Source organism: Littorina saxatilis, linkage group LG14 (assembly GCF_037325665.1).
Source record: "Littorina saxatilis isolate snail1 linkage group LG14, US_GU_Lsax_2.0, whole genome shotgun sequence".
Lineage (NCBI taxonomy): Eukaryota > Metazoa > Mollusca > Gastropoda > Littorinimorpha > Littorinidae > Littorina > Littorina saxatilis.
Window position 1 is genome coordinate 5,856,425 of NC_090258.1, and position 23,312 is coordinate 5,879,736.

Genomic DNA, 23,312 nt, shown 5'->3' on the forward strand with positions numbered 1-23,312 from the left:
GATCGCTAGGGCGTGTGCAGGCGAGTGATTATTTCGGCAGTAACATAGCTCGTTTCGTTTCACTAAAGATCGAGCGAGCAGAAAAAACACCGCTGTACGTGTTGTCTGTTTTTAATGAGGCGATGAAACCATTAGTTTCAATTTCAGACAATGACAGGGAAAGTTTACTCATAACACACACACACCCTGGCACACACACACACGCACACTGACACAGTGACACGCTCGCGCTACCTGGCATTAATTTACAAATTTGATATCAAATCTCATCAGTTGTTCATCCACCATGTGCGCGCGCGCGTACACACACACACACACGCACACACACACACACACACAAAGTGACACGCTCTCGCAATCTGGCAGTAATTTACAAATGACATCAAATCATAAACTTGTTTTTCCATTTTATTTTTCACTAAGTACAATTCTTCCTTTTTGAGCCCATGCAGGCCATTGAAATACAACATTACAACATTACACGTGTGTAATTGCGAACTCACAAAGCAGACATGCATGATTGCACAGTGACTTCAGATGAATCACAGGCCATTGGAATGAACACAGGTCATTGAAATACAACATTCAATATTGACACAAAAGTAGTTAACTCACAAAACATGTACATTACAGTGGCTTGAGACGAATCCGCATCATTCTTAACCACATGCAATTGAAATCAGCACAGGTCATTGAAATACAACATTCCATATTGACACAAGTACATCAGTTTTAGTAGTTAACATGGTCTTAAGACTCATTCTTAACCACAGGCTTTTGAAATCAACACAGGTCATTGAAATACAACATCCCCTTACATAATCTATATCTATATATATATATATAGATATATATATATATATATATATATATATATATATATATGTATATATGGCAGGTAGCTCACAAGGCAAGCACGATTTTACAAACTTGAGACCAAGCAATCAATGACTGATTCGCTTTCTGCATGACAACAAGTATGTGTACGTACTTATCGCAATTTATGCGTCAGGACAAGACATTTTTGCGACAGAAAAAATTGTGACGCCGTTTCTGAAGCCAAGGTCGCACCAATAATTTTGCGACAAGCATCCGGCCCCTTTTTACCTTCCACTTGCCTGTGCTCAACCCTGTACGCTTAGTGCTACAACATTTATTCATCACTCTTTTCTCCATTTTTCTCCTTTTTTTTCAAATAGAAAAGACTGAGTCCTGATTGCTTTTGGCCCCACAAACTAAATGGGTCAACTCGGGGCTTTCTTTGTCTGTTCAACACAGGTCTACACAATTTACATACTCAGTTTTTTTTCTTCTTTTCTTTTCTTTTCAGAATAGGTGTAAACAATTTTGGGCCCCACAACCTAAATGGGTCAACTCAGGGCTTTCTTTGTCTGTTCAACACAGGTCTACACAATTTACATACTCAGGTGTTGATGTTTTTTTCTTTTAAAAATAGGTGTAAACAATTTTGGGCCCCACAACCTGAATGGTGCCCAATTTAAAAGGCATAGCTTCTTTCGTCGAAGAATGACAGTTTCGTAAACAAAGAACTAATAGTGCAAGCTGTACGAATTTCAGCGTAAAAAAGAAACTGCACAATTCAATGAAAACTTCACACTGATCACAGCATAGCATGGGTACAATTATGAATAACAAAAAGACCTCTCTCTCTCGCTCTCTGTCTCCCTCTCTCTCTCTCTCTTTCTCTCTCTCACCAAACACCCAGACACCCAGACACACACACACCGTGACACACACACAGACACCCAGACACACACACACACACACACACACACACACACAATAAATTTGTACATCAAATAAAGAGATAATTTCTCTCTTTCCTCCTCTTTCACGCTCAACACACACACACATACACACACATACACACACACACACACATACACACACACACACACACACATACACACACACATACACACACATACACACACACACACACACACACACACACACACAATCGAGCGCGGGCTCTAACTGTCTATTTGTGTCTCTCACTCTCAGTCACTCGGCTGTGTTGTGGAACTAACCTTGTACACTAAATAAATAAATAATTAAATAAAGGAGATTAGAGCACACAGTGAACATTAGTAACTCATAATTACGTGCTCGTTACTCCACATTCAAAAACAACATCCATCCCCCGACCCCCATTGATATGCACGCGCTCTCTCTCTCTCTCTCTCTCTCTCTCTCTCTCTCTCTCTCTCTCTCTCTCTCTCTCTCTCTCTCTCTCTCTCTCTCTCTCTCTCTCTCGCTCTCTCTGTCTCGCTCTCTCTCCCCCCCTCTCTCTCTTTCTGTCTCTTTCTCTCTCACACAAACACACTCACACACACACATACACATACACACACACACACACACACACACACACACACACACACACACACACACACACACACACACACACACACACACAGCAACAGTCAGCACAAGTCGCATTGTTGCAGAATGCGAATAATGGCTTCCACGTCAATGGTTGCTATGAACGGTCTTTTCAACGCTCGTCTTTCGCCCCCGCTCACTTTGCTGACGTCAGGACTGCACCACTCAACTGTGACGTCATTACCTTCAGGACTCTTGCTGACGCCATAATTGCTGATTGCTTCAGAGAGGGCAGCCTTGCGTTTGTTCAGTGCAGAGATGCTAGCATTTGAGCAATGCTTCTGTCCGCCATCTAGGCTTGAGTCTCTTTGAATGCCCGTGATGTCCGAGTGTTTTTGTCGCGTCATCACAATGACGTCGGAAGCTGTCGCCGGGCTGGGTTTTTGCACAGCACCAGTTGAAGTCTGACCCGATAGTTCCGAACTCCTTTTCTTCAGTCTGCGTTTGGGAATGCACATGAGTCGTGGCCGGGACAAGGGGAGAGAGGGGTGAAACTTAACTTGACTTTCGACCCCCTCCGACATTGCGTTCGTCTCTGCTGTTGATACAACAATGTCTTTTTCGTTTGGGGATGTGGGTGTTGTTGATCCGCCATGAAAACCTTGTTCTTCGTTGCCGTTTTCTTCACCAGGATGACGGGTGACTCTGTCCGTTGCTGCACAAGTGTTTGATTCAACTCTCGGCCAGGTCTCCACTGTTTTTCTTTTGTCAGCAGCGTGAGTATCAGCTTCCGTGCGTGACTCCCTCATCATGCAGACCCACTGCACGTCGTCACTGTCCTTAGCGGTATGACAGAGATTGTCTTCAGCTGTGTGACTTGTCATGTTGTTGTTGTTGTCGTCGCAGCTGCTGAGGAGAGTTTCTGAGATGCGGGGGGTGATGATGCAGCCAGGCAAAGAAAAGGTCACCTCGCACGCAGCGCGGCTGTCGTTGTTACCCGTCCTATCCGACCTGACGTCATCAAACGCGGACGTAGTTGGAAGTGTGACGTCACTTCGTTCGTCACCTTCAACGTCATAGTTTCTTTCACAACCTTTGTCGTCATCCTTCTGAGAGGCGTCGTTGGGGGCATCACGGCAACCATCAACCTCCATGTCTTGCTCAATATCTGCGTGCAGAAAGGAGACGTCTTTCAAAACGTCTCTGTCGACGTCTTTGAATCGCTGTGACGTCTTACCGTTTTTGTCTCTCGTCGCGCGTGTGGTGGAATTAGCTAACTGGTCTTCTTCTTCTTCTTTTTTCACGTCGTCTTCTTCTTCTTCTTCTTCTTCTTCTTCTTCTTCTTCTTCTTCTTCTTCTTCTTCTTCTTCTTCTTCTTCTTCTTCTTCTTCTTCTTCTTCTTCTTCGTTCACTAACAGGTCTGATGCTTTAAGTTCTCTGTCCCCGGAAGGGCTTGAAACAATGTCGATGTCTGAGTATGAGAAGCTGTCATCAGATTCTGTCAATGTGTTGGACGCGGCGCATGTGCTTAAGTGTGAGACACGACGGGTCTTGCCATCCACACAGCTCGAAGCTGTCACAATGGTTGAGTGTGAAGTGTGAGACAGTGTGTCTGTAGAAATGTTACAGTCTGCACGGTCCTTCTCGGTCTCTCCAGTCCCCCGTTGCGTCAGTCTGTGGAACACAGGCAGGCGTCTCAAGTCAGAAGGGCTTGTACTGCCACGGACAACATTATCCAGAGATGACGTGGATTCCGACAGGAAGTGACGCAGTGATAGCAAATTCAAACCCGACTCGTCTGAGAATCCGGTCTCAAGGTGAAAATCAAACAAGTCTTGACGACCACTTGGTTCTCCCCACAGTCCGGCAAACCCAGAAGCTGACCATGAAGATGGCACACTCTTCGTCTCAAGTCCGAAGTCTAGCAAGAGATCCTGCTCACCACAGACACTGTCACAAGGAGAAGTTGAAGATAAAAGGCTCTCTGCGACAGACGTCAGCACAACGTCACGCAGTGGTGGGTACAGGTCTAACGAAGCTCTCTGCTCGTCGACGTCACCGTTACAAGCAGCAGTCGATGACGGTGAAGACGACAGACTCTCAGTGGCATTGGCGACAGACGTGGACACAACGTCACACAGGGGCAAGCTGCGGTCCCACGGTGCCTCCGCCTCACCAAAGGAACTGCTTGACGTGGAAAATGATGACCACAGGCTCTCAAAGGGACTCGCACCAGCCGTCCATGAGACGCCGGGTAGGCTGAAGTCTAACGGGGTGTCTGCCTCGTCAAAGGGACTGTCACAGCCGCCAGACGTGGAAGACGATGGTGACAGGCTCTCGTTGGATTCGCAATCAGAGGTCAACGTTTCGTTAGGCAGGGGCAGACCGAGGTCAAACGGGTCTTCCGCGTCATCGAAGGAACTACAAGTGGAAGGCGAGGGTGACAGGCAGCCAATGGAACCACCGTATAACGTCGCATTGATGTCAGACAGGGGTAGGTCAATGGAGCTACGATATGACGTCGCATTGACGTCAGACAGGGGAAGGTCAATGAATCCACCATATGACGTCGAAGTGACGTCAGGCAGGGGCAGGCCGAGGCCTAGCAGGGCGGAGGGAGAGGGAGGGAAGACGTCGTCCCCACGAGATAGGAATCGCAGACTGAGGTGGTCGTGGTGGGGGTTGTGGTGGAGGTGGTGGGCCTGGTAGCCGGACAGCAGGTTGCGGAACTCGTTCTGCACGGACAGGGGAGGCAACTGCTCCGGGCAGTCGCGTGATGATCTCGCGTTGTGTAAACGAGATCTGGACTGCTGTGACTTGCTGCCTGTTCCATCCCTGGGACTGGAAGCAAGATGGCGGCGGCTTGTGGCATAGGGGTGGAGTCTTCTATCGGGGTGGATATGGTGGGGTGTGTGTGGGTGAAGGGGTGGGTATGGTTGAAGTCTGGACCGCCGTCTGCCGCCTGTGAGCACCCTAGGAGAATGAGACATGGTCACAGTGTTAGCGCTGTCATCACTGGCACGTGCACAACGGGTGTAATGCTCTACCATGACCTCTATATCCGAACTGGGCACGTCCAGCATGTTCGGCACAGTTCTAACTGTCAGCTACCACTGACTTTATTTCTTTGTAATGGCGCGAAGATTTGACAGATTGGTCCAAGGTTCAGTTCAAGTGAAGTTAAATCAGTTTTGAAACAAGGTGACTTATAAAATTAAACTTAATTTCGCAACTCTGTTGAATGTTTTTGTGCTTATCAAAAGTATCGACAGACTTTTTTTTTTCTCGTATGCTCGGTTTCTACACACACAAAAACCGCCTGTTTTCTGGTTGAAAGTACTACACCTCACTGTGTCCTTTTAGCTGCTTTTAAAGCTTCAATCAGATCAGCAAAATTAAGATTATTCAATTAATTGTGTGCAGTCAGATCACTAGTTCTATTTTCGTGCAGTCGGAGCACTAGTTTTTATTCTCAGCACTAAATACGTGGTAAGAAGTCAAGCAGTTGACTCGTCACAATGACGCCTATGTAATACAGGGCAGTAAATGAAGAACACTAAGTGACAGGAGAAATGAATAAAAGCAAGAAGTTCAGATAAGGTGAAGAATCACAAACTATGACAAGGAAATCTCTTCATTCACAAGCCAAAACTTCTTCAAATTTAAACTAAAAACTGGATAACATTTTTCAAACCTAAATGTGAAATCTTATGTTAAAAAAAGAAAGTCAACAAAAACCATATGACATCTGTATAGCGGTATCAAAACGCGGAGAGCCAAATGTTTCAACGAGGGAAAGCCAGGTAATGCGATTAAGGCTTCCGAGATAGAATTCGTTATCCTCAAGTTAAACAATGAAACAGGTAAGCTCTTTATCAATTAGGCCGAACAACCTGAGGAAAAATTAAGCGATAAACCCTACTATGCACGTACCTGTGTGGAGTTTGAAACTCGTCACACAAACACTAGCTGGTATACTCATACAATACACTGTCTGAATTCACACGAAATTATTTCACACGACCAAGAATAACTGCTGTGAAGGGGGCGGAGAAACGCTTGATAGCGAACCGGTGTAACACGAGAAAATTACTCCCACGAGATTTTTACTCCGGAGTAAACATTTCGTACGAAAAAGTTACTCCCTTTACGAAAAAAGCACTCCCCCAGGCCATTACACGAGAAAATTACTCCCCAAGACAGGTGAGTTTCAAGAAAACATTTCGTACAAAAATGTTACTCCCCTGACGAATAAATAACGAATAAATTACTTCACCCCAACACGAGCAATTTAACTTCCCATGCCAGGGGCCAGTTTCATAAGATAGCAGTGAACCGACTGACAGTCGATCGACTGCCCAGTCGATGGACTGTGGTTGATCGCCGGGTCACCGAAAAGCGCGTTTCATGAGCGAATCACCGTCACCCGTGGACAACCGCAGTCGACCGACTGTACAGTAATCCGAATGGCCAAGTCGAGGGCTAAATTTAGCAACATTACCACTTCCGTTTGCTCATTCGCACGTGGAAATGGCCGATTTCGAAGAAAAAACAAGTCTCGGCCCGCTCAAAATAACTATGACCGAGACTTTTAGTAATTCCTTCGCGTGACGTCTAACCCTCTTACGCCATAATGTGACGTCTTCAAGACATAACCCTGACTTGTCTCCTGGATTACTGCGTCATGATAGATACATTTCGAAGAACAATCACAAGGTTTGGCTCACAATCCAAAAAAGTGTGAGCATTCTGCCATTGACTGTGCGGATAATTACATTTATTTTCGGTTTACCGCAGTAAGCCGAACACAGTGTTGGGGGGAGAGCATCACCGTGTTTGGCCGACTTCCGGTGAGACGACCCGCAGTCGGCCGACTGGAATTGTGTTCGTGAAACCCGATAACGTCGGATTACTGTGGTTCTCTCGGACAACTGCAGTTGGTCGACTGTGTTTCTGGCTTATGAAACTGGCCCCAGGTGTACGAAATTTTTACTCCCTTGTCCCCTGTTAGTCTTTGTGGTGGAAGGGGTGGAAGAAGGGTAGCGACATTCGTGTGCGCGAGATCACTTATTGGCATTATCCCTTCGCCCGCATCCCATTTTTGCGTACGAGATTTTTACTGGAAGTAAAATAAATGGGGAGTAAAAATTTCGTGGAGGGAGTAATTTTTTCGTGCCTTGGGGAGTTCTTTTCTCGTACGAAAAGTGTACTCGGAGTAAGAATTTCGTACGAAATATTTACTCCGGAGTAAATTTTTCGTGGAGTAAAAATTTCGTGTTACACCGGTATGAACGGCGAGCCTATGCGACAAAACGCCTACACTGAAGTAGGCCTATACAGATAACCAACAAACAATTCACTTTGTCAATAATAAACTTTGTCTATGAAAGGTTTACAAACGGTTCTGCAAAGCGTTCGACTTTGATTGTAAGGCTGAAAACTGAAGAATAGACTTACCAAAGCAAAACAAACAGCAACAAAACCCCACTGAATTCACTTCTTCAATAATAAACCATAGAAGTCCTACAAACCGGATTCTGCAAGGTTAGACGTCAACAGTGCTAAAAACCGAAGCAAACAGCCCACCAATCAAAAAGTAATATTTCACTTCCTCAATAATAAACAATAAAAGGCATACAAACGGTTCTGCAAAGCGTTCGACCTGGACAGCAAGACAGCAAAATGAAGCAGTCTGTACACTCTATAGTCTCTGACTGAAACGTCAACTTACTCAAAATAACAATTCACTTCGTCAATAACAGGCTAAGCCTACAAACGATTCTGAAATGTTTTCGACTGTGATAGTAGAAAGTAAAGCTTCAAACTGGAATACACGGCTTACCCACAAACAGGCCTGCACTACAGTCGTCACTGAATGAAGGTCCAGTGTGGCCGGAGTGCTGAGCACCGAGTCAGGACGTGTAGTGCTTTTATCAGCCCCACTCGTTGTGCAATGTTCGTCGTTGTATGGACGTCGAAGGCAGCAGCGGTGGGAATTTCCCTACAGTATGTAGGCCGCCTAGATAGGCCTAATACGTCGATACGACGATACAGCGTAACGTTGTAGATGGTTAGGGTTTTTCACCTAGGCTACATCCTTGTAACGTTCAGCGGACGCTATGTTCGTTGTGCATACGTTGCAAGTTACAACTGTGCGATATATTGTTTGTCTCCGTTTGTAAATGTGTTCTTTATCACACACAAAAAATAAATTAAGTGTTAGAAACACTTGTCCGTGTCTGTGTTGCACAGGCACAGAATAAAATAATCTCTCTGTTTCTCAGTCTCTGTCTGTCTGTCTCTCCGAGTCTCAGTCTCTCTCCACCCCCCACCCCCCTCTCTCTCTCTCACTCTCCCTGCCGTAGCACACACACACACACACTACACACACATGCACACACGAACACACACTACACACACTGACGTGACACACACACACACACACACACACACTGACGTCACACACACACACACACACTACACACACTGACGTGACACACACACACACACACACACACACACACCGTCACACACAGTAAGATAATGAAGTCAGTTGCCAGTCAACATGCCGCAACGGCTGTTATAGTAGTGAATACACGGCGTGATCTTTGCGCTCAAAGCCACTTTGACCGCTGTGACTACATTATTTCAGTCTTTAGTCTTTGCGTGTGACGTGGGGGCACGGTTACGGTAAAAACCGGTGTATGACAACCGTTAATCTAATTATTAGGCCAAAAAAAAAAAATTGTCTGTTTAGGGTAACATGACCAAAAAAAGTAGGGTCGGTAGGTAGGTAAAGTTTTTTTTTTTTTTTTTTTTTTTTTTTTTTTTTGTGTAAATGCTATTTTGGCTGAACATTCACTTCTTATATTGGATGAATACATGTTTCAAAACTAACGTATAAATAAAACAGAGAGAAAGGGAGAGAAAGAAACGTCAAATGTCTCTTTTTAGCATTTTTACCTCTTTTTTTTTCTTTTTTTTTTTTGAAATCAAAAAAAAGTTTTTGGGTCGGCGCCAAATCGATAGGGTCGGTCGGGTTACCCTAAACAGACAATTTTTTTTTTTTTGGCCTTACCATCCGTGTGTGTTCGACAGATCACCCGGTGGCCGGTACAGGTACATGTACTCCACAGTCAGTCAGTGTGTGCAGTGTGTTTGTCATGTACAGTATGTCAGTGTGCGTGCCCGGTGTGTGTGTGTGTGTGTGTGTGTGTGTGCGGGTGTGTGTGTGACCTACAAATCAATCGATCAATTAATCAATCAATCTTTTTCTTTCGTTTTCATTTTTTTCTTCAGTTTTCCGTCCTACTTTTTCTCGTTTCTTTAATTCCTTCTGACATTCTTTTCTTTCATTTTCTCAGTGTCTGCTTCAGTGACGCGAACTGCCTCACACTGACAGCAGACGACACAGCGGCTTCCGCTACTTGACAACCGATAAAACCTGGTTGCAGACGATATTGATTTTGAAACCCAGACAACAAGAAGATCGAGTTCCATCACCTATTTCATTCAGCTGTCACAAACACTGGGCTGAGGCCTATGAACAAAAGAATAGTCGGTCAGTCTCACGCTAGTACAGGGCAGGTGGCTGATTACGACTTAACCGCTTGACCGTATCCCCATTGTCCTTAGTTAGATTGTTGTTGAATTAAAAAGTAATTTAATGGAAATGTAACCTGTAATGCAAAAGAAAACAAAATTAAAATTTCATTGAAGAAAAAAAAAAAAAAAAAAAAGACCAATGAAGAAGGATATGCTCACCGCCCAAAAAGAAAGAAAAAAAAAAGAAAAAAGAAAAAAAAGACGAAAGAGGCAAAAAAGATGGGTTGAAGCATAACCTTGCATGCAACTGAGGTCAAAAAAAAAAACTGCTTGACATGCGCACACCTAGGCACGGTAGTGCAACTTGTAAAGGTGCTGCCAGCTTTCCATTGCCGGGGCGAGGGGTGGGTGGACTGAGGAGTGGAGGAGGAGGAGGAGGGGGGGGGGGGGGGGGGGGCGATAAAGTATGACATGACTCGGAATTGAAATGAAACTGATTATCAAGGACTAAAGATCAACACAGCATGATTAAGAATTCATTTTATTTAGCTCCACTGACAGTGTAGAGCTTACACGGGCGAAATGTGATATCTACAAGGGAATTTAGTAAGCCTATATGAGAGATAATATATAGGGTTTAGTGTTTCTGAAGCAGACAAAAAAGCTGAAGACAAAGAAAATCTGTATAAACTGGGGGTTTTCAGATTTGTCTTTCCACAGTTTGCATTACAGGCATCAAATGCGATTTTTCGGGGAAATTCTTCAAGACTAAAACAGAAAAAACAAACAGAAACAAAAGCAAAAAGGGGGTTTCTATCCTCCATCATAGAGAGAGAGAGAGAGAGAGAGAGAGAGAGAGAGAGAGAGAGAGAGAGAGAGAGAGAAAGAGAGCAGGCGGCTAGTCGCCGGATCGAATATAAACTTGGCCAAAAAACTATTGCAACAAATTTCAAACCCAAATTAAAGCATTAATCCCCGTGTCATTTCATTAAAACTGTATATGCCAGTTAAGACCGTTCACTTAACCTCCAGGATCACCTTTTGGATTAAATATTTCTTTTACAGGGATCACGTGACCGCCGCGCAAGTAAGGGTACCCTCAAAATCGACCAGACAAAAACGGAAGAGCCGAATGAAAAATTGACAAGAAATCACAATAGGCAAAACTTTGCAACTTTGACATACGAGAAGAAAGTCAAACCAATTATCTACCCTGAATAGATTGTTTTGTTTTGCTACCTTGCGTATTTCGCGTGCTATGCTATTCCTACTGATGCAGGTGTCGATCGCAAGAGCGGTCAAAAACGGGTCGTGGTGTATGTGTGTGTGTGTGTGTAGAGCGATTCAGAGAAAACTACTAGACCGATCTTCATGAAACTTGACATGAGAGATCCTGAGTATGGTATTTTCATTTTTTTGATAAATGTCTTTGATGACGTCATATCCGACTTTTCGTGAAAGTTGAGGCGGCACTGTCACGCTCTCATTTTTTAACCAAATTGGTTGAAATTTTGGTCAAGTAATCTTTGACGAAGCCCGGACTTTGGTATTGCATTTCAGATTGGAGGCTTAACATTTAATTAATGAGTTTGCTCATTAAAGTTGTCATTAAAATCGATTTTTCGCAAACAGATTTAAAATTGATTGCATCGTATTCTTCATCACATTCTGAATCTAAAAATATATACATATGTCATGTTTACTCTTAAAATGTGATCACAATTAACGAAAATAGATTAATTAGTCTTACGATTAAAATTTAAGAAATCGATCCAAAAATGATTTCATCTTATTCTTTATCATTTCCTGATTCCAAAAACATATAGATATGATAGGTTGTATTCAAAACAAGCTCAGAAAGTTAACAAGAATACAGAAAAGCGCGCTTTCCTGCTTAGCACCATACGCCACCGCGCTAATCTGGCGTGTCAATATCACTATGGTTTGCACGTGGAAGGTGAGCGATTTCCTTCACGCGGGGATTGACGAAGCTGTACTGTCTTGGTGAAAAAATACAGTGCGTTCAGTTTCATTCCGTGTCACGTTCGACAGCTTGACTAAATGTTGTAATTTCGCCTTACGCGACTTGTTTTCTCATGTGTTTGCATGACTAGCAAATTAATGCCAGCGGCTACACGCAAATGAAACTTAGACAGAATCTGTATCAATCATTTATCTGTGGATAGGCTATACAAAGTCATGAATTTTTTTAAGACAAGTGAACAATCCTATGACAAGTTTAACAACATTTTCCGAAACATTGCGTCATATCTGGATAAACAACCGTAACGATCCAAACTTTCGCACGAAGTATCTCTAGTATGTTTGTAAAATATTCCGAAAGTTTCAAAGAAATCCACCAAGTCATTGCTAAAATGTAGCGCTTTTTGACATGATACCCATAAAACTGAATTGACGTAAAACGTTCCGTTTTTGACCGCTCTTCCGATCGACACCTGCATCAGTAGGAATAGCATATCACGCGAAATATTATACGCAAGGTAGCAAAACAAAACAATCTGTTCAGGGTAGATAATTGGTTTGACTTTCTTCTCGTATGTCTAAGTTGCAAAGATTTGCCTATTGTGATTTCTTGTCAATTTTTCATTCGGCTCTTCCGTTTTTGTCTGGCGAGTCGATTTTGAGGGTACCCTTACTTGAGCGGCGGTCACGTGATCCCTGTAAAAGAAATATTTAATCCAAAAGGTGATCCTGAAGGTTAAGTGAACGGTCTTAACTGGCATATACAGTTTTAATTAAATGACACAGGAATTAATGCTTTAATTTGGGTTTGAAATTTGTTGCAATAATTTTTTGGCCAACTTTATCTTTTTGTTCTCCCCAGTAGTCTCCTGCATGCCCGGTGGCCGTGCGGGCATATAGAGTAACCATCACCGTAAAGTAAAAAGTTCAAAGCCTTCAATGAATCATCACACTCATGGTGTTAATTCATTATTCGTGTGGGTCACCGTGAGTGTGTCTCACTTCAAGGCAAATGCTAAACAAGAAAAATGTTCATTCAAAATGAACAGCGTCGATGCAATGTCCACCAAAGATTTATTTTGGGAAGTGTTAAAGGTTAGGGTCAAAAGTTAATGAATTGCATGTTGTGCTGGATATATAAATTGTTTATTTCAGTCAATGCTTGATTCATAAGTACATTTTTCAGCATGGTGCATCTACAGGAGGGTGCTCCAACAATGATGCATAGTGCCAACATTTAGCGCAAACTTTTCACAACAGTGCATTATTACCACAAAGCGCATACAGCGATTATATAGTAGCAAGTTGCACTAAACATTTGAACAAAATGCATTTTGTTCAAATGTTAACAGCACAGCACCAAGTTTTGCATAAGTGCACAACAGCACTGACCATTTCACAAAAGTGCATTAAAGGCCCGTCCATACACTCCCGTCCGACCCTGTCCACACTTGACTTATGCTCAAAACGGCCCACGTGGGAGCGCCGTAGCGTGCTGTGATCGCGAAGCGTTATTTGCAGAAGAATAGCGCGTGTTCTAATTTCTATGACACAGACATAGAACGACGGAAATTTGACCAATCAGAGCAAACCAGAGCGATGACGTCAGCTGCTCGCGGCGCGGCAGTCGAATGCAACTGAACTTTCTTGTCAGGAGACCCGCTCCACTGTGATACCGCGTTGTGAAAAAAATCGTCGATGTGTGGCCACTCGGCAATTCCCGCGCTACGCACAAAACGGCCTGCGGCGCATAGAGCGTAAAACGGCGTCCAAATGTGGTCCCCGCTTGAGGCCCGTCCATACACTCCCGTCCGACCCTGTCCACATTTGACTTATGCTCAAAACGGCCCACGTGGGAGCGCCGTAGCGTGCCATGATCGCGAAGCGTTATTTGCAGAAGAATAGCGCGTGTTCTAATTTCTATGACACAGACATAGAACGACGGAAATTTGACCAATCAGAGCAAACCAGAGCGATGACGTCAGCTGCTCGCGGCGCGGCAGTCGAATGCAACTGAACTTTCTTGTCAGGAGACCCGCTCCACTGTGATACCACACCCCTGACTCTCTTCCCACACTGTGTTAAGAAAATTTTCTTCCCGACGCTTCCGTCATCTGCTTCAGGGGAAATTCAAAGAGGTTGGTGAAGCTATTTATCTCTATAAATGAAGTATTACGAAGTGTTGCACATCGAGATAGGTCAGGTTAGTTCTGTTAGTGTCTATACTTAATGCCAATGGGTTTTTCGGGTTTGTATTTCGCGTATTTTACCCGTGAATCGGCCGAATGACGGACCCGTCGCTGCACAGCTGCAAAGTTTGTCGCTTCGAGCGCAAAATCGTGAGGAAAACGCGTCTTGTAAGTAATGCTAATACATTCTACCAAAACCTAAACATGTCTGCACCAATCCTGCCAAGTGTCGTAGTTGTAGTCCCCCGCAAACAGCTGTAATCGTAAGAAGAATGTGATCATTCCTGCAGATTTGTGTGTCGTGCACCCGATTTGACCGAATTTTAGCGTGTCGTGCACCCGCTGTGACGTTTTTCACGTCGTGACGTCCACCCGATGCTCACGTTCTGTGTCGTCTCTCCGATCGTGCACTTACCTTTTGCACATGACCTTGTTTGTTTGTATTCTGATCGTCTTGGAGTGATTTTTCAGGGACAACATGGATCAGGTCATGGAAGTTGTGGAAGAAGAAGAAGCGGAGTTATCCGCTGAATTTATGGATAGTTACCTGGACATAGTCCAAACTCCAGAAAAGGAGGCAAAGGTGACACCCAAAGAAACATCGACACCCAAAGAGAAATCGACATGTAAGTTATATTTTATTATTATGTAAGCCTGTGCAGGATCATGTTTATGGGCCGCTCACACGTGGATTCTTGCACACGTCGATATTTGTCAAAATTCAGGTTTAGCGACAACAATGATGTAGCTGTAAACCTATTGAACTGACAGCTGAAAGCAGCGATTGGCTGCACCTCATGTCAATAGGTTATAGCTACAACATTGTTATCGTTTTTTGACAATAAGGATTAACGTGTGAGCCATCCATTACCACCAGTTGACTGTAGCTGTTGTCCGTGTGCAGGTATTGGCAACGCTTGATTATGATAATATGAAAGCGTACTGATCATGTTATAGTTATAGTTTTACAATGCAACAACGGACTATTGTACCTGAATAATGTTTATATACATTCGATCTGGTTAGATTAACACAAGCTTTTTGTATCTTGTTGTATGTGGACAGCTGCTGACGATGGTGCTGGGCCTTCGACAGAGAAGCCAAAGTCGCCCAAGAAGAAGAAGACACCCATGAAGAAGAAGATGGAGGCCTCGGCTGACAAGTCAGTGCACCAGTGCCACGAGTGTGGTAAAACTTACAAGCATTACCGCACCTTGTGGGCTCATCAGCGCTTTGATCATGGTGAAGGAAAAACAAATCATGAATGCACCATATGTGACAAAAAGTTCACACAAAAAAATTGATCTGACGTCACACCGCAACGTGAAGCATGACAAGATTAAGCCTTATTCGTGTGATTCATGCGGCAGATCTTATGCAAGTCCTAAAAGCTTGTACCCCTCAAAGCATGTGTGCAAAGGGAAACCAAAAGAGGTGGCCTGCACCCAGTGTGGCAAGACCTTTGCACTAAAAAGGTTTCTGAGTGACCATGTCCGTTACCATCACACACGGGCAGGGTGTTCTTGTAAGGTGTGTTTTGCACACTTCAAGCACCGTGAACAGCTACGCCGCCATGTGGCGAAAGGCTGTCCAATGTCTGCATCTACTTGAGTATGCACCTTTAAATGACCTTGACCTTCAGGTGATATTAAAAGTCAAACAACTGAAGCTGGCAATGACACCATACATTCAGAACTATTTTACACATTTTTCCACCCAAAATACACCACATGACCTTGACTCCAGGTCAAGGTCACACAAGACATGGCTATCAATTCAACAGATAGGAAGCACATTGGTGTTTATTGGCACTTTCTACCAAGAGACATTGTCATTTAGTGGTAAAGTCACGTTTTGGACACATTTCAGAGGGGTCAAAATGACCTTGACCTTGAAGCAAGGTCAACCAAACTGGTATCAAAAGATAGGGCTCACTATGCCCTATATACCACTTGTAGCTCGGGTCGACATTTTCAAAAACTTGGGAGAAAATTGGAAAAATGTAAAAAATAACTGTTTTTAAAGGCCCTTGACCTTGAAGCAAGGTCAAGTCACTATGTATGTTTTTTTAAGGTCTTGTCATCATACACCATCATGCCACATTTGGCGCTGATAGACTTCATAGCGGCTGAGAAAAAATCCAACGTTTAAGTTTTTGGGACAGACGGCCGGACGGAGGGACGGACGACTAGGCTGAGTACATAGACTCACTTTTGCTTCGCATGTGAGTCAAAAATCTCTTTGTTTATAATCAGTGTAACTTCTGTAAGATGTTTAAAGATCCATTTGGACAGGGGAATACCAGCTACCTGCATCGCACAGTGCAGTGTATCTACCCTAGACTGTCATGTCAACCCAACTGTGGGGCCTGGATGGAAGATAACTTTATTCCTGCCCCAACACCCCTTTGCAATGGTTGAAAGCTAAGCGAGACTAAGAGTACTTACCAAGGTGTCTTTATCCACATTGGTGGTAAGATCCGGCTATTGTCATCTCCATGACTGTGTCTGAAAATGACTCCATGCCAGTCAGAATACAAAAGAACAAAGCTATACATGTAATTCGTGTTTATGTATGGGGGATGACACAATGTAACAAGTGAGAAAGGTCATGTGCAAAAGGTAAGTGCACGATCGGAGAGACGACACAGAACGTGAGCATCGGGTGGACGTCACGACGTGAAAAACGTCACAGCGGGTGTACGACACGCTAAAATTCGGTCAAATCGGGTGCACGACACACAAATCTGCAGGAATGATCACATTCTTCTTACGATTACAGCTGTTTGCGGGGGACTACAACTACGACACTTGGCAGGATTGGTGCAGACATGTTTAGGTTTTGGTAGAATGTATTAGCATTACTTACAAGACGCGTTTTCCTCACGATTTTGCGCTCGAAGCGACAAACTTTGCAGCTGTGCAGCGACGGGTCCGTCATTCGGCCGATTCACGGGTGAAATACGCGAAATACAAACCCGAAAAACCCATTGGCATTAAGTATAGACACTAACAGAACTAACCTGACCTATCTCGATGTGCAACACTTCGTAATACTTCATTTATAGAGATAAATAGCTTCACCAACCTCTTTGAATTTCCCCTGAAGCAGATGACGGAAGCGTCGGGAAGAAAATTTTCTTAACACAGTGTGGGAAGAGAGTCAGGGCAGTGGATACCGCGTTGTGAAAAAAATCGTCGATGTGTGGCCACTCGGCAAATCCCGCGCGACGCACAAAACGGCCTGCGGCGCATAGAGCGTAAAACGGCGTCCAAATGTGGTCCCCGCTTGACAGCTGTGACAATTTTACAAAAGTGCATTGACCATTTCAGGCAGATGGCTAACATGCAGATTTCGCTTTTGTCTGTCTTTCTTTGAAAAGTAGGCATGTTCAAGATCGATGAAGTCATGAACAATTGGGTTAGATGACAGAAAAGATTCAAAAACGTCAGATTCAGTTAGATGACAGAAAAGATTCAAAAACGTCAGATTCAGTGTTTTGGGCACTGTTGAACAGGAACATTCTCTCCTGTTCAACAAATGTGGGTTCAATTCAAAAGCAACATTGTCACAGATAGGCTAGTGTTACATTTCTGTAAAGTTTCAAAAACATCTTCCATGTTTTGGTTACTGTTGAACAGAGGCATATTTTCCTGTTCAAAAAAGTCTGACACAAATTGTCGTAGTTGTGGGTTAAGGTTCGATCTATACTGTCCTTCAAACGAGTCGTAGAACCGTCATTGTCACAGATAGTGTTACATTTCTGTTTTACATTCAAACGAGTCGTAGAAGTAGTAGTACATTTGCGTTTGGTTGTTTTTTCTTTTAGATTCCTGTCACTCATACTAGCAGTATTGATTGAGGTACATAAATCTGTTGATGTACAGGGATGACTTGTTTGTAATGAATCCTTGTTTCCTCCACATTGAGTTTGCATTGCAGTTGGACAGAAATGAACAGGTGTTAATTGATAAACACATTGATAATGGCTTTTGAGAAAATCAATCAATTCTGCAAAGGAATTAACTTGATGACATCAAAACTGCAGCGCCATTTGAAGAATGGTTACCATTTCTGTTTCTTTGATGGGAATCAAACAAATAAAAACATTGACTATCCAAGTTACCATGAATGGCAATAGTTGACTCCTGAAAAGTAGCAAGGATATAATTTGAGACGATAAACGCCTGATGCAATCCCTCCTCAAGGTCAGTCAACTCAAAACCTTCATCATTCGCAACATCAGTATGCAACACAGCGGGATTCGTATGTCCAGAAATCATGTCGAAAAAATATTACATTTCAAAAGCATGTCCAACCACAGTTGTTGGCAAGTGTTCGTGTCCGAAGTAGCCTTCAGTGTGTGTATATGTATTCATGTGACAGAGAACGTGACCTCGTTGTTCAATCCTCTCTCTCTCTTCTTTCTCATTCGAACGCACACACGCAAGAACGTAGCCTACGCACGCATGCACGCACACACACACACACACACACACACACACACCCCGCTGACGCAAATAGGTCTATGCTGTCGGCAAGCATCTCTTTTTGTTTTCTTTACCTTTGTTTATTGTGTTTTCGATATTTGTGTTTATTTTTTGCTTGACTTATCTGTTTTATTTTAATGTTTGCTATCCACATCGTGTGATAAATGTTTCTTCTCAGTCTCCGAGTCAGTTTAGTTTCTGCACGCCGCTTTGGTACTCCTTGTTTTTCTTTCTGGTGTTTTGTGCGCGACTGATTTGCGGATTTATTTTTATTCCTTTCATATGCAGTTGAAGTGTTGTGGGTGTTATTGTCTGTATATGCTATGTTGCGTCTGTGTATGCCTACAAGAATTTTGGGTGTAATGTGCCTGTGGTCTGCTCGCAGTCGAGCACAGAAAACATGGCGGCGCCCTGCAGGCAAATTCGTGGAAAGTCTTCCCGACCGCAGATACCAGCGTCGTCCGCGACGCTGGAAATACGACGAACACATTCCCTCCTAAACCACCGAACAGGTGCTCATTACCTATCTCACGTAGATAAGCAAACGCCTGTAGACAATGCCATAAACAGCGGCGTGAACAGCCTCGTGTGTTGTGTCGGCCGTACACAGAGCAGCCTCACATCACACAGTTTATCAACGTCCATCTTGCGTTGATGTGACGTTCGCCACTCGACATTGACTCAGGGGCTATTTTTAGAATGACCTTCCCGGGCATGACCTGACCGTGGCAAGGTCACGGCGTGTTGCGTCTGACGGTGCAAGGGAAGCAATCGTGTATTGTGTCCCTTTGTCCGGGTTGTTCAACAACTTGGCTGTTGTATTATTTGACTTGGAACTTTGTACATAGGTGAATGTAAGTCACACACACACAACCACACACACTGAGAAAAAAGAATCTAAAATAAACACAAACACACAGAAATCAAAACTTGACTAAATGTAACAAGTCGCGTAAGGCAAAATTACTACATTTAGTCAAGCTGTGTAACTCACAGAATGAAACTGAACGCACTGCATTATTTACAATGACCGTAGTCCGTCGCTTGTGCAAAACGCAGTGAAACTGACGAGCCTGTTTAGCGCGGTAGTGGTTTCGCTGTGCTGCATAGCACGCTTTTCTGTACCTATCTTCGTTTGAACTTTCTGAGCGTGTTTTTAATCCAAACATATCATATCTATATGTTTTTAGAATCAGGAACCGACAAGGAATAAGATGACATTGTTTTTAAATCAATTTCGGAAATTTAATTTTGATCATAATTTTTATATTCTTAATTTTCAGAGCTTGTTTTTAATCCAAATATAACATATTTATATGTTTTTGGAATCAGAACATGATGAAGAATAAGATGAACGTAAATTTGGATCGTTTTATATATAAAAAAAAAATTAATTACAATTTTCAGATTTTGAATGACCAGTCATTAATTCATTTTTAAGCCTCCAAGCTGAAATGCAATACCGAAGTCCGGCCTTCGTCGAAGATTGATTTACAAAAATTTCAATCAATTTGATTGAAAAATGAGGGTGTGACAGTGCCACCTCAACTTTTACAAAAAGCCGGATATGACGTCATCAAAGACATTTATCGAAAAAATGAAAAAAACGTCTGGGGATATCATACCCAGGAACTTTCATGTAAAATTTCATAAAGATCGGTCCAGTAGTTTACTCTGAATCGCTCTACACATACACACAGACACAGACACAGACATACACTACGACCCTCGTCTTGATTCCCCCTCTATGTTAAAGCATTTAGTCAAAACTTGACTAAATGTAAAAAGAAATCTAAAATGCACACACACACACACACTGAAGCACACACAGAAAAAAATATCCAAAACACACACACACACTGAGAAAAAAGAATCTAAAACACACACACACACACACACACACACACACACACACACACAATTCACAGTATATTTCCATTAGGAGATCTTTACTTCCAATTTGATACAAAACATAATTTAGTTACATAATGTGGCACATAACATCCCTGGACGGAGGTTGAGAATAATCATGACACGCATATTTCAACATTGCTTCATCAAAATAGAAAACATACAAATAAATAAAAAGTACAACAATATAAGAGTTGAAATATAAAGAGAACAACCGTTGAATACACATAACCTGTCGGATATTTCATCATAATCAAAACATCAAAAAAATGAAAAGGAGTTTCATGGTAGATACAAGACATTGGAATGAGAAGAGGGTTGATTAAAGAGCCAGTGAAGAGTGAAAGAAAATGCAATTCCTCACTGTATGTTTCCATAGTTACATATACTGTCTTCGCATATTAGCCCCCCCCCCCCCCCCCAAAAAAAAAGAAAGAGAAAAAAAAAAGTTGGTTTAGTGTAACATGACCACAAACAAATAGGGTCGGTAGGTAGGCTTTTAAAAAAAAATGTATTTCATTTTTTATTTAGTCGAGTTGGAAGGAGGTTACTTTCCTTAGTCTGGGTATGGTTCGCAATATTTGAGAAATGGAAAAAAAGTTTTAGGGTCTACCTTCACTACTTTTCCACACTTGTCTTCGCATATTAGCCCCCCCCCCCCCCCCCCCAAAAAAAAAAAAGTTGGTTTAGTGTAACATGACCACAAACAAATAGGGTCGGTAGGTAGGCTTTTAAAAAAAATGTATTTCATTTTTTATTTACTCGAGTTGGAAGGAGGTTACTTTCCTTAATCTGGGTATGGTTCGCAATATTTGAGAAATGGAAAAAAAGTTTTAGGGTCGGCAGGAAAAAATAGGGTCGGTCGGGTTACCCTAAACCAACATTTTGTGTGTGTGTGGCCTTCATAATATACAATTACAAATCAGCAAATATTGAGTACTTCTACCTTCAGTACTTTTCCACACTTGTTAAATAGGTTCCAATACAAGTATTTCAAAGCATATCAAAGTCTCAGTAACTGCTTTGGTTGTTGCCTTAGGTTACCATAGTGAACACTGAAATTCCCTTCTGTCCTAACATCCCAAAGAATGTAAATAGGGGCCTGATAGCTCAGTTGGTAGAGCACTGGCCTTGTGATCTTCAAGTCAGAGGTTTGAATCCAAGCAGACAGACACGGGTCAACTTTATCAATCAATCAATCAATATGAGGCTTATATCGCGCGTATTCCGTGGGTACAGTTCTAAGCGCAGGGATTTTTTTGTATTTATTTTTGTATTTATTTTTTATTTTTTTAACTTTTTAATGTTTTTTTTTATGTGCAGACTAAGAGACAGAATCCATGTCCCATCCCCGTGTCACCATTGTGGCATGAAAATAACTCGCTTCTATTATGCCAGAAGCGCAGGTGGCTGATTATACCTAGACACACACACCTGGGTAGCGCCACTCTGTTGCTGTTAGCTTTCCACTGAGAGGAAGCGACACAAATTTTTCACCAATGGGACAATAGAGTAAGGACAATGAAAAATAATTTGAAAAAAAGTACAAGGGGTATGAAGCCATATTCACTCTCTACAGCTGATCTCAGTACACACATTCCAGTAAACTTTCCTGTAAATTGAATCAAGTTAGTGACGGGCGCAGAGGCCTCGAGTCCTAATCGGAAGGTCGCGAGATCAAATCCCGGCCGCAGACGCCTGGTGGGTTAACACTATTGTGACTAGCACTGCCACGGCGTTTACGTCCTGCCTGCCCAAGCTTGCCACCAAGAAACTTCCCAAAAATCAGTAACTGTAAAGAAATCTGTCTAGGAAGCTTGAATTAAGTCCAACCACCAAATTTTGTGTACTAATTCAAAAATGGATGCCCAGTTCAGTCGTGCTATTTATAAGTTTGTCACGCGATTTGTTTTTTGCAAAGGGGGGTGAAGGGGGGGTGAAAGGGGGATAATTTGTGTTTTTTAACGTTTTTTTGTGTGTGTTTTATTTTCTACTGCTTTTTTTAAAAGTTATTTTTTAACAGAAAGTATTATAAATAATGTTATAACCAAACAAGGTGTAAAACCTATGAATTAGCTGAAATATTGTTAACATTGTACACAGAAATAAGGAGACAGTACAAAGAAAAAAACAAGCAAATCACGCATTCACTCACAGCATCCTGACTCAAATGAAACAAAACTGTAGATCTAACACTCACCAAATGATGTCTAGGTAATCCATATTGAATATAAGTCACATTTTCACAACAAAGTACCAACTGTACACCTATGAACAATTCCAAAAGGATTTGAAGGCTCCAGCCATCCATTGTTATCAGTGCTGCCACGCCCCCATAGCTCCTGCACGATTCCGAGATACATGTTCGTCTAGCAGTATCACCGCCAACCACGTATAGTTTGCCGACTCGTACTAGCAACAACGGGACTGTTTCTTCCTCACTTTCACTGCTTGTATCGCTTTCGTGAGGCGAAAACGATACGTCCGAATCATGCTCTACGGGATCCTCTAGGTCCAACATCCGGAGAATCTCCTCCCGAGACAAGGCTCGCCTTTGATTCATTTTTTCCCCTCAAAAACGCACACAAATCAGGCGGATTTGCAAATGGCAGAAGGGGACGCCAAGTGTATCAAGGGAAACAACTCAATTTATTTGCAAGCTTCAAAAACCGGGAAGCAATCACGAGTCGTGTACCCTCTATGGCTGGTACTGAAAAATGCGCTTCCCGTCCATGGGCGTGTCAGCGCTGGTACTGATTTATCAGTGTCCCGTCGCGAAAGTGTTAAGGGTTGACATTTTTTCGATCTCCCAGGTCAACTTATGTGCAGACCTGCCAGTGACGTATCC

General features: G+C 42.8%; 2 protein-coding genes across 2 annotated transcripts in view; both read left to right on the top strand.

Moving 5' to 3' along the window:
* LOC138946976 (serine/threonine-protein kinase DCLK3-like) overlaps positions 1-23,287 on the top strand; it is a 105,485-nt gene extending 82,198 nt beyond the window's left edge. Inside the window, exon 9 of the mRNA XM_070318400.1 lies at positions 23,253-23,287. The gene's annotated coding sequence lies outside the window, so the exon portion shown is untranslated. The remainder of the gene's footprint in view (positions 1-23,252) is intronic.
* LOC138946971 (zinc finger protein 449-like) lies at positions 14,226-16,345 on the top strand. The gene is made up of 2 exons (XM_070318395.1): positions 14,226-14,689; positions 15,129-16,345. The coding sequence occupies exons 1-2, from the start codon at positions 14,542-14,544 to the stop codon at positions 15,365-15,367; spliced, it is 387 nt and encodes a 128-aa protein (XP_070174496.1). The 5' UTR covers positions 14,226-14,541; the 3' UTR covers positions 15,368-16,345.
* Positions 23,288-23,312: the final 25 nt, after the last annotated feature.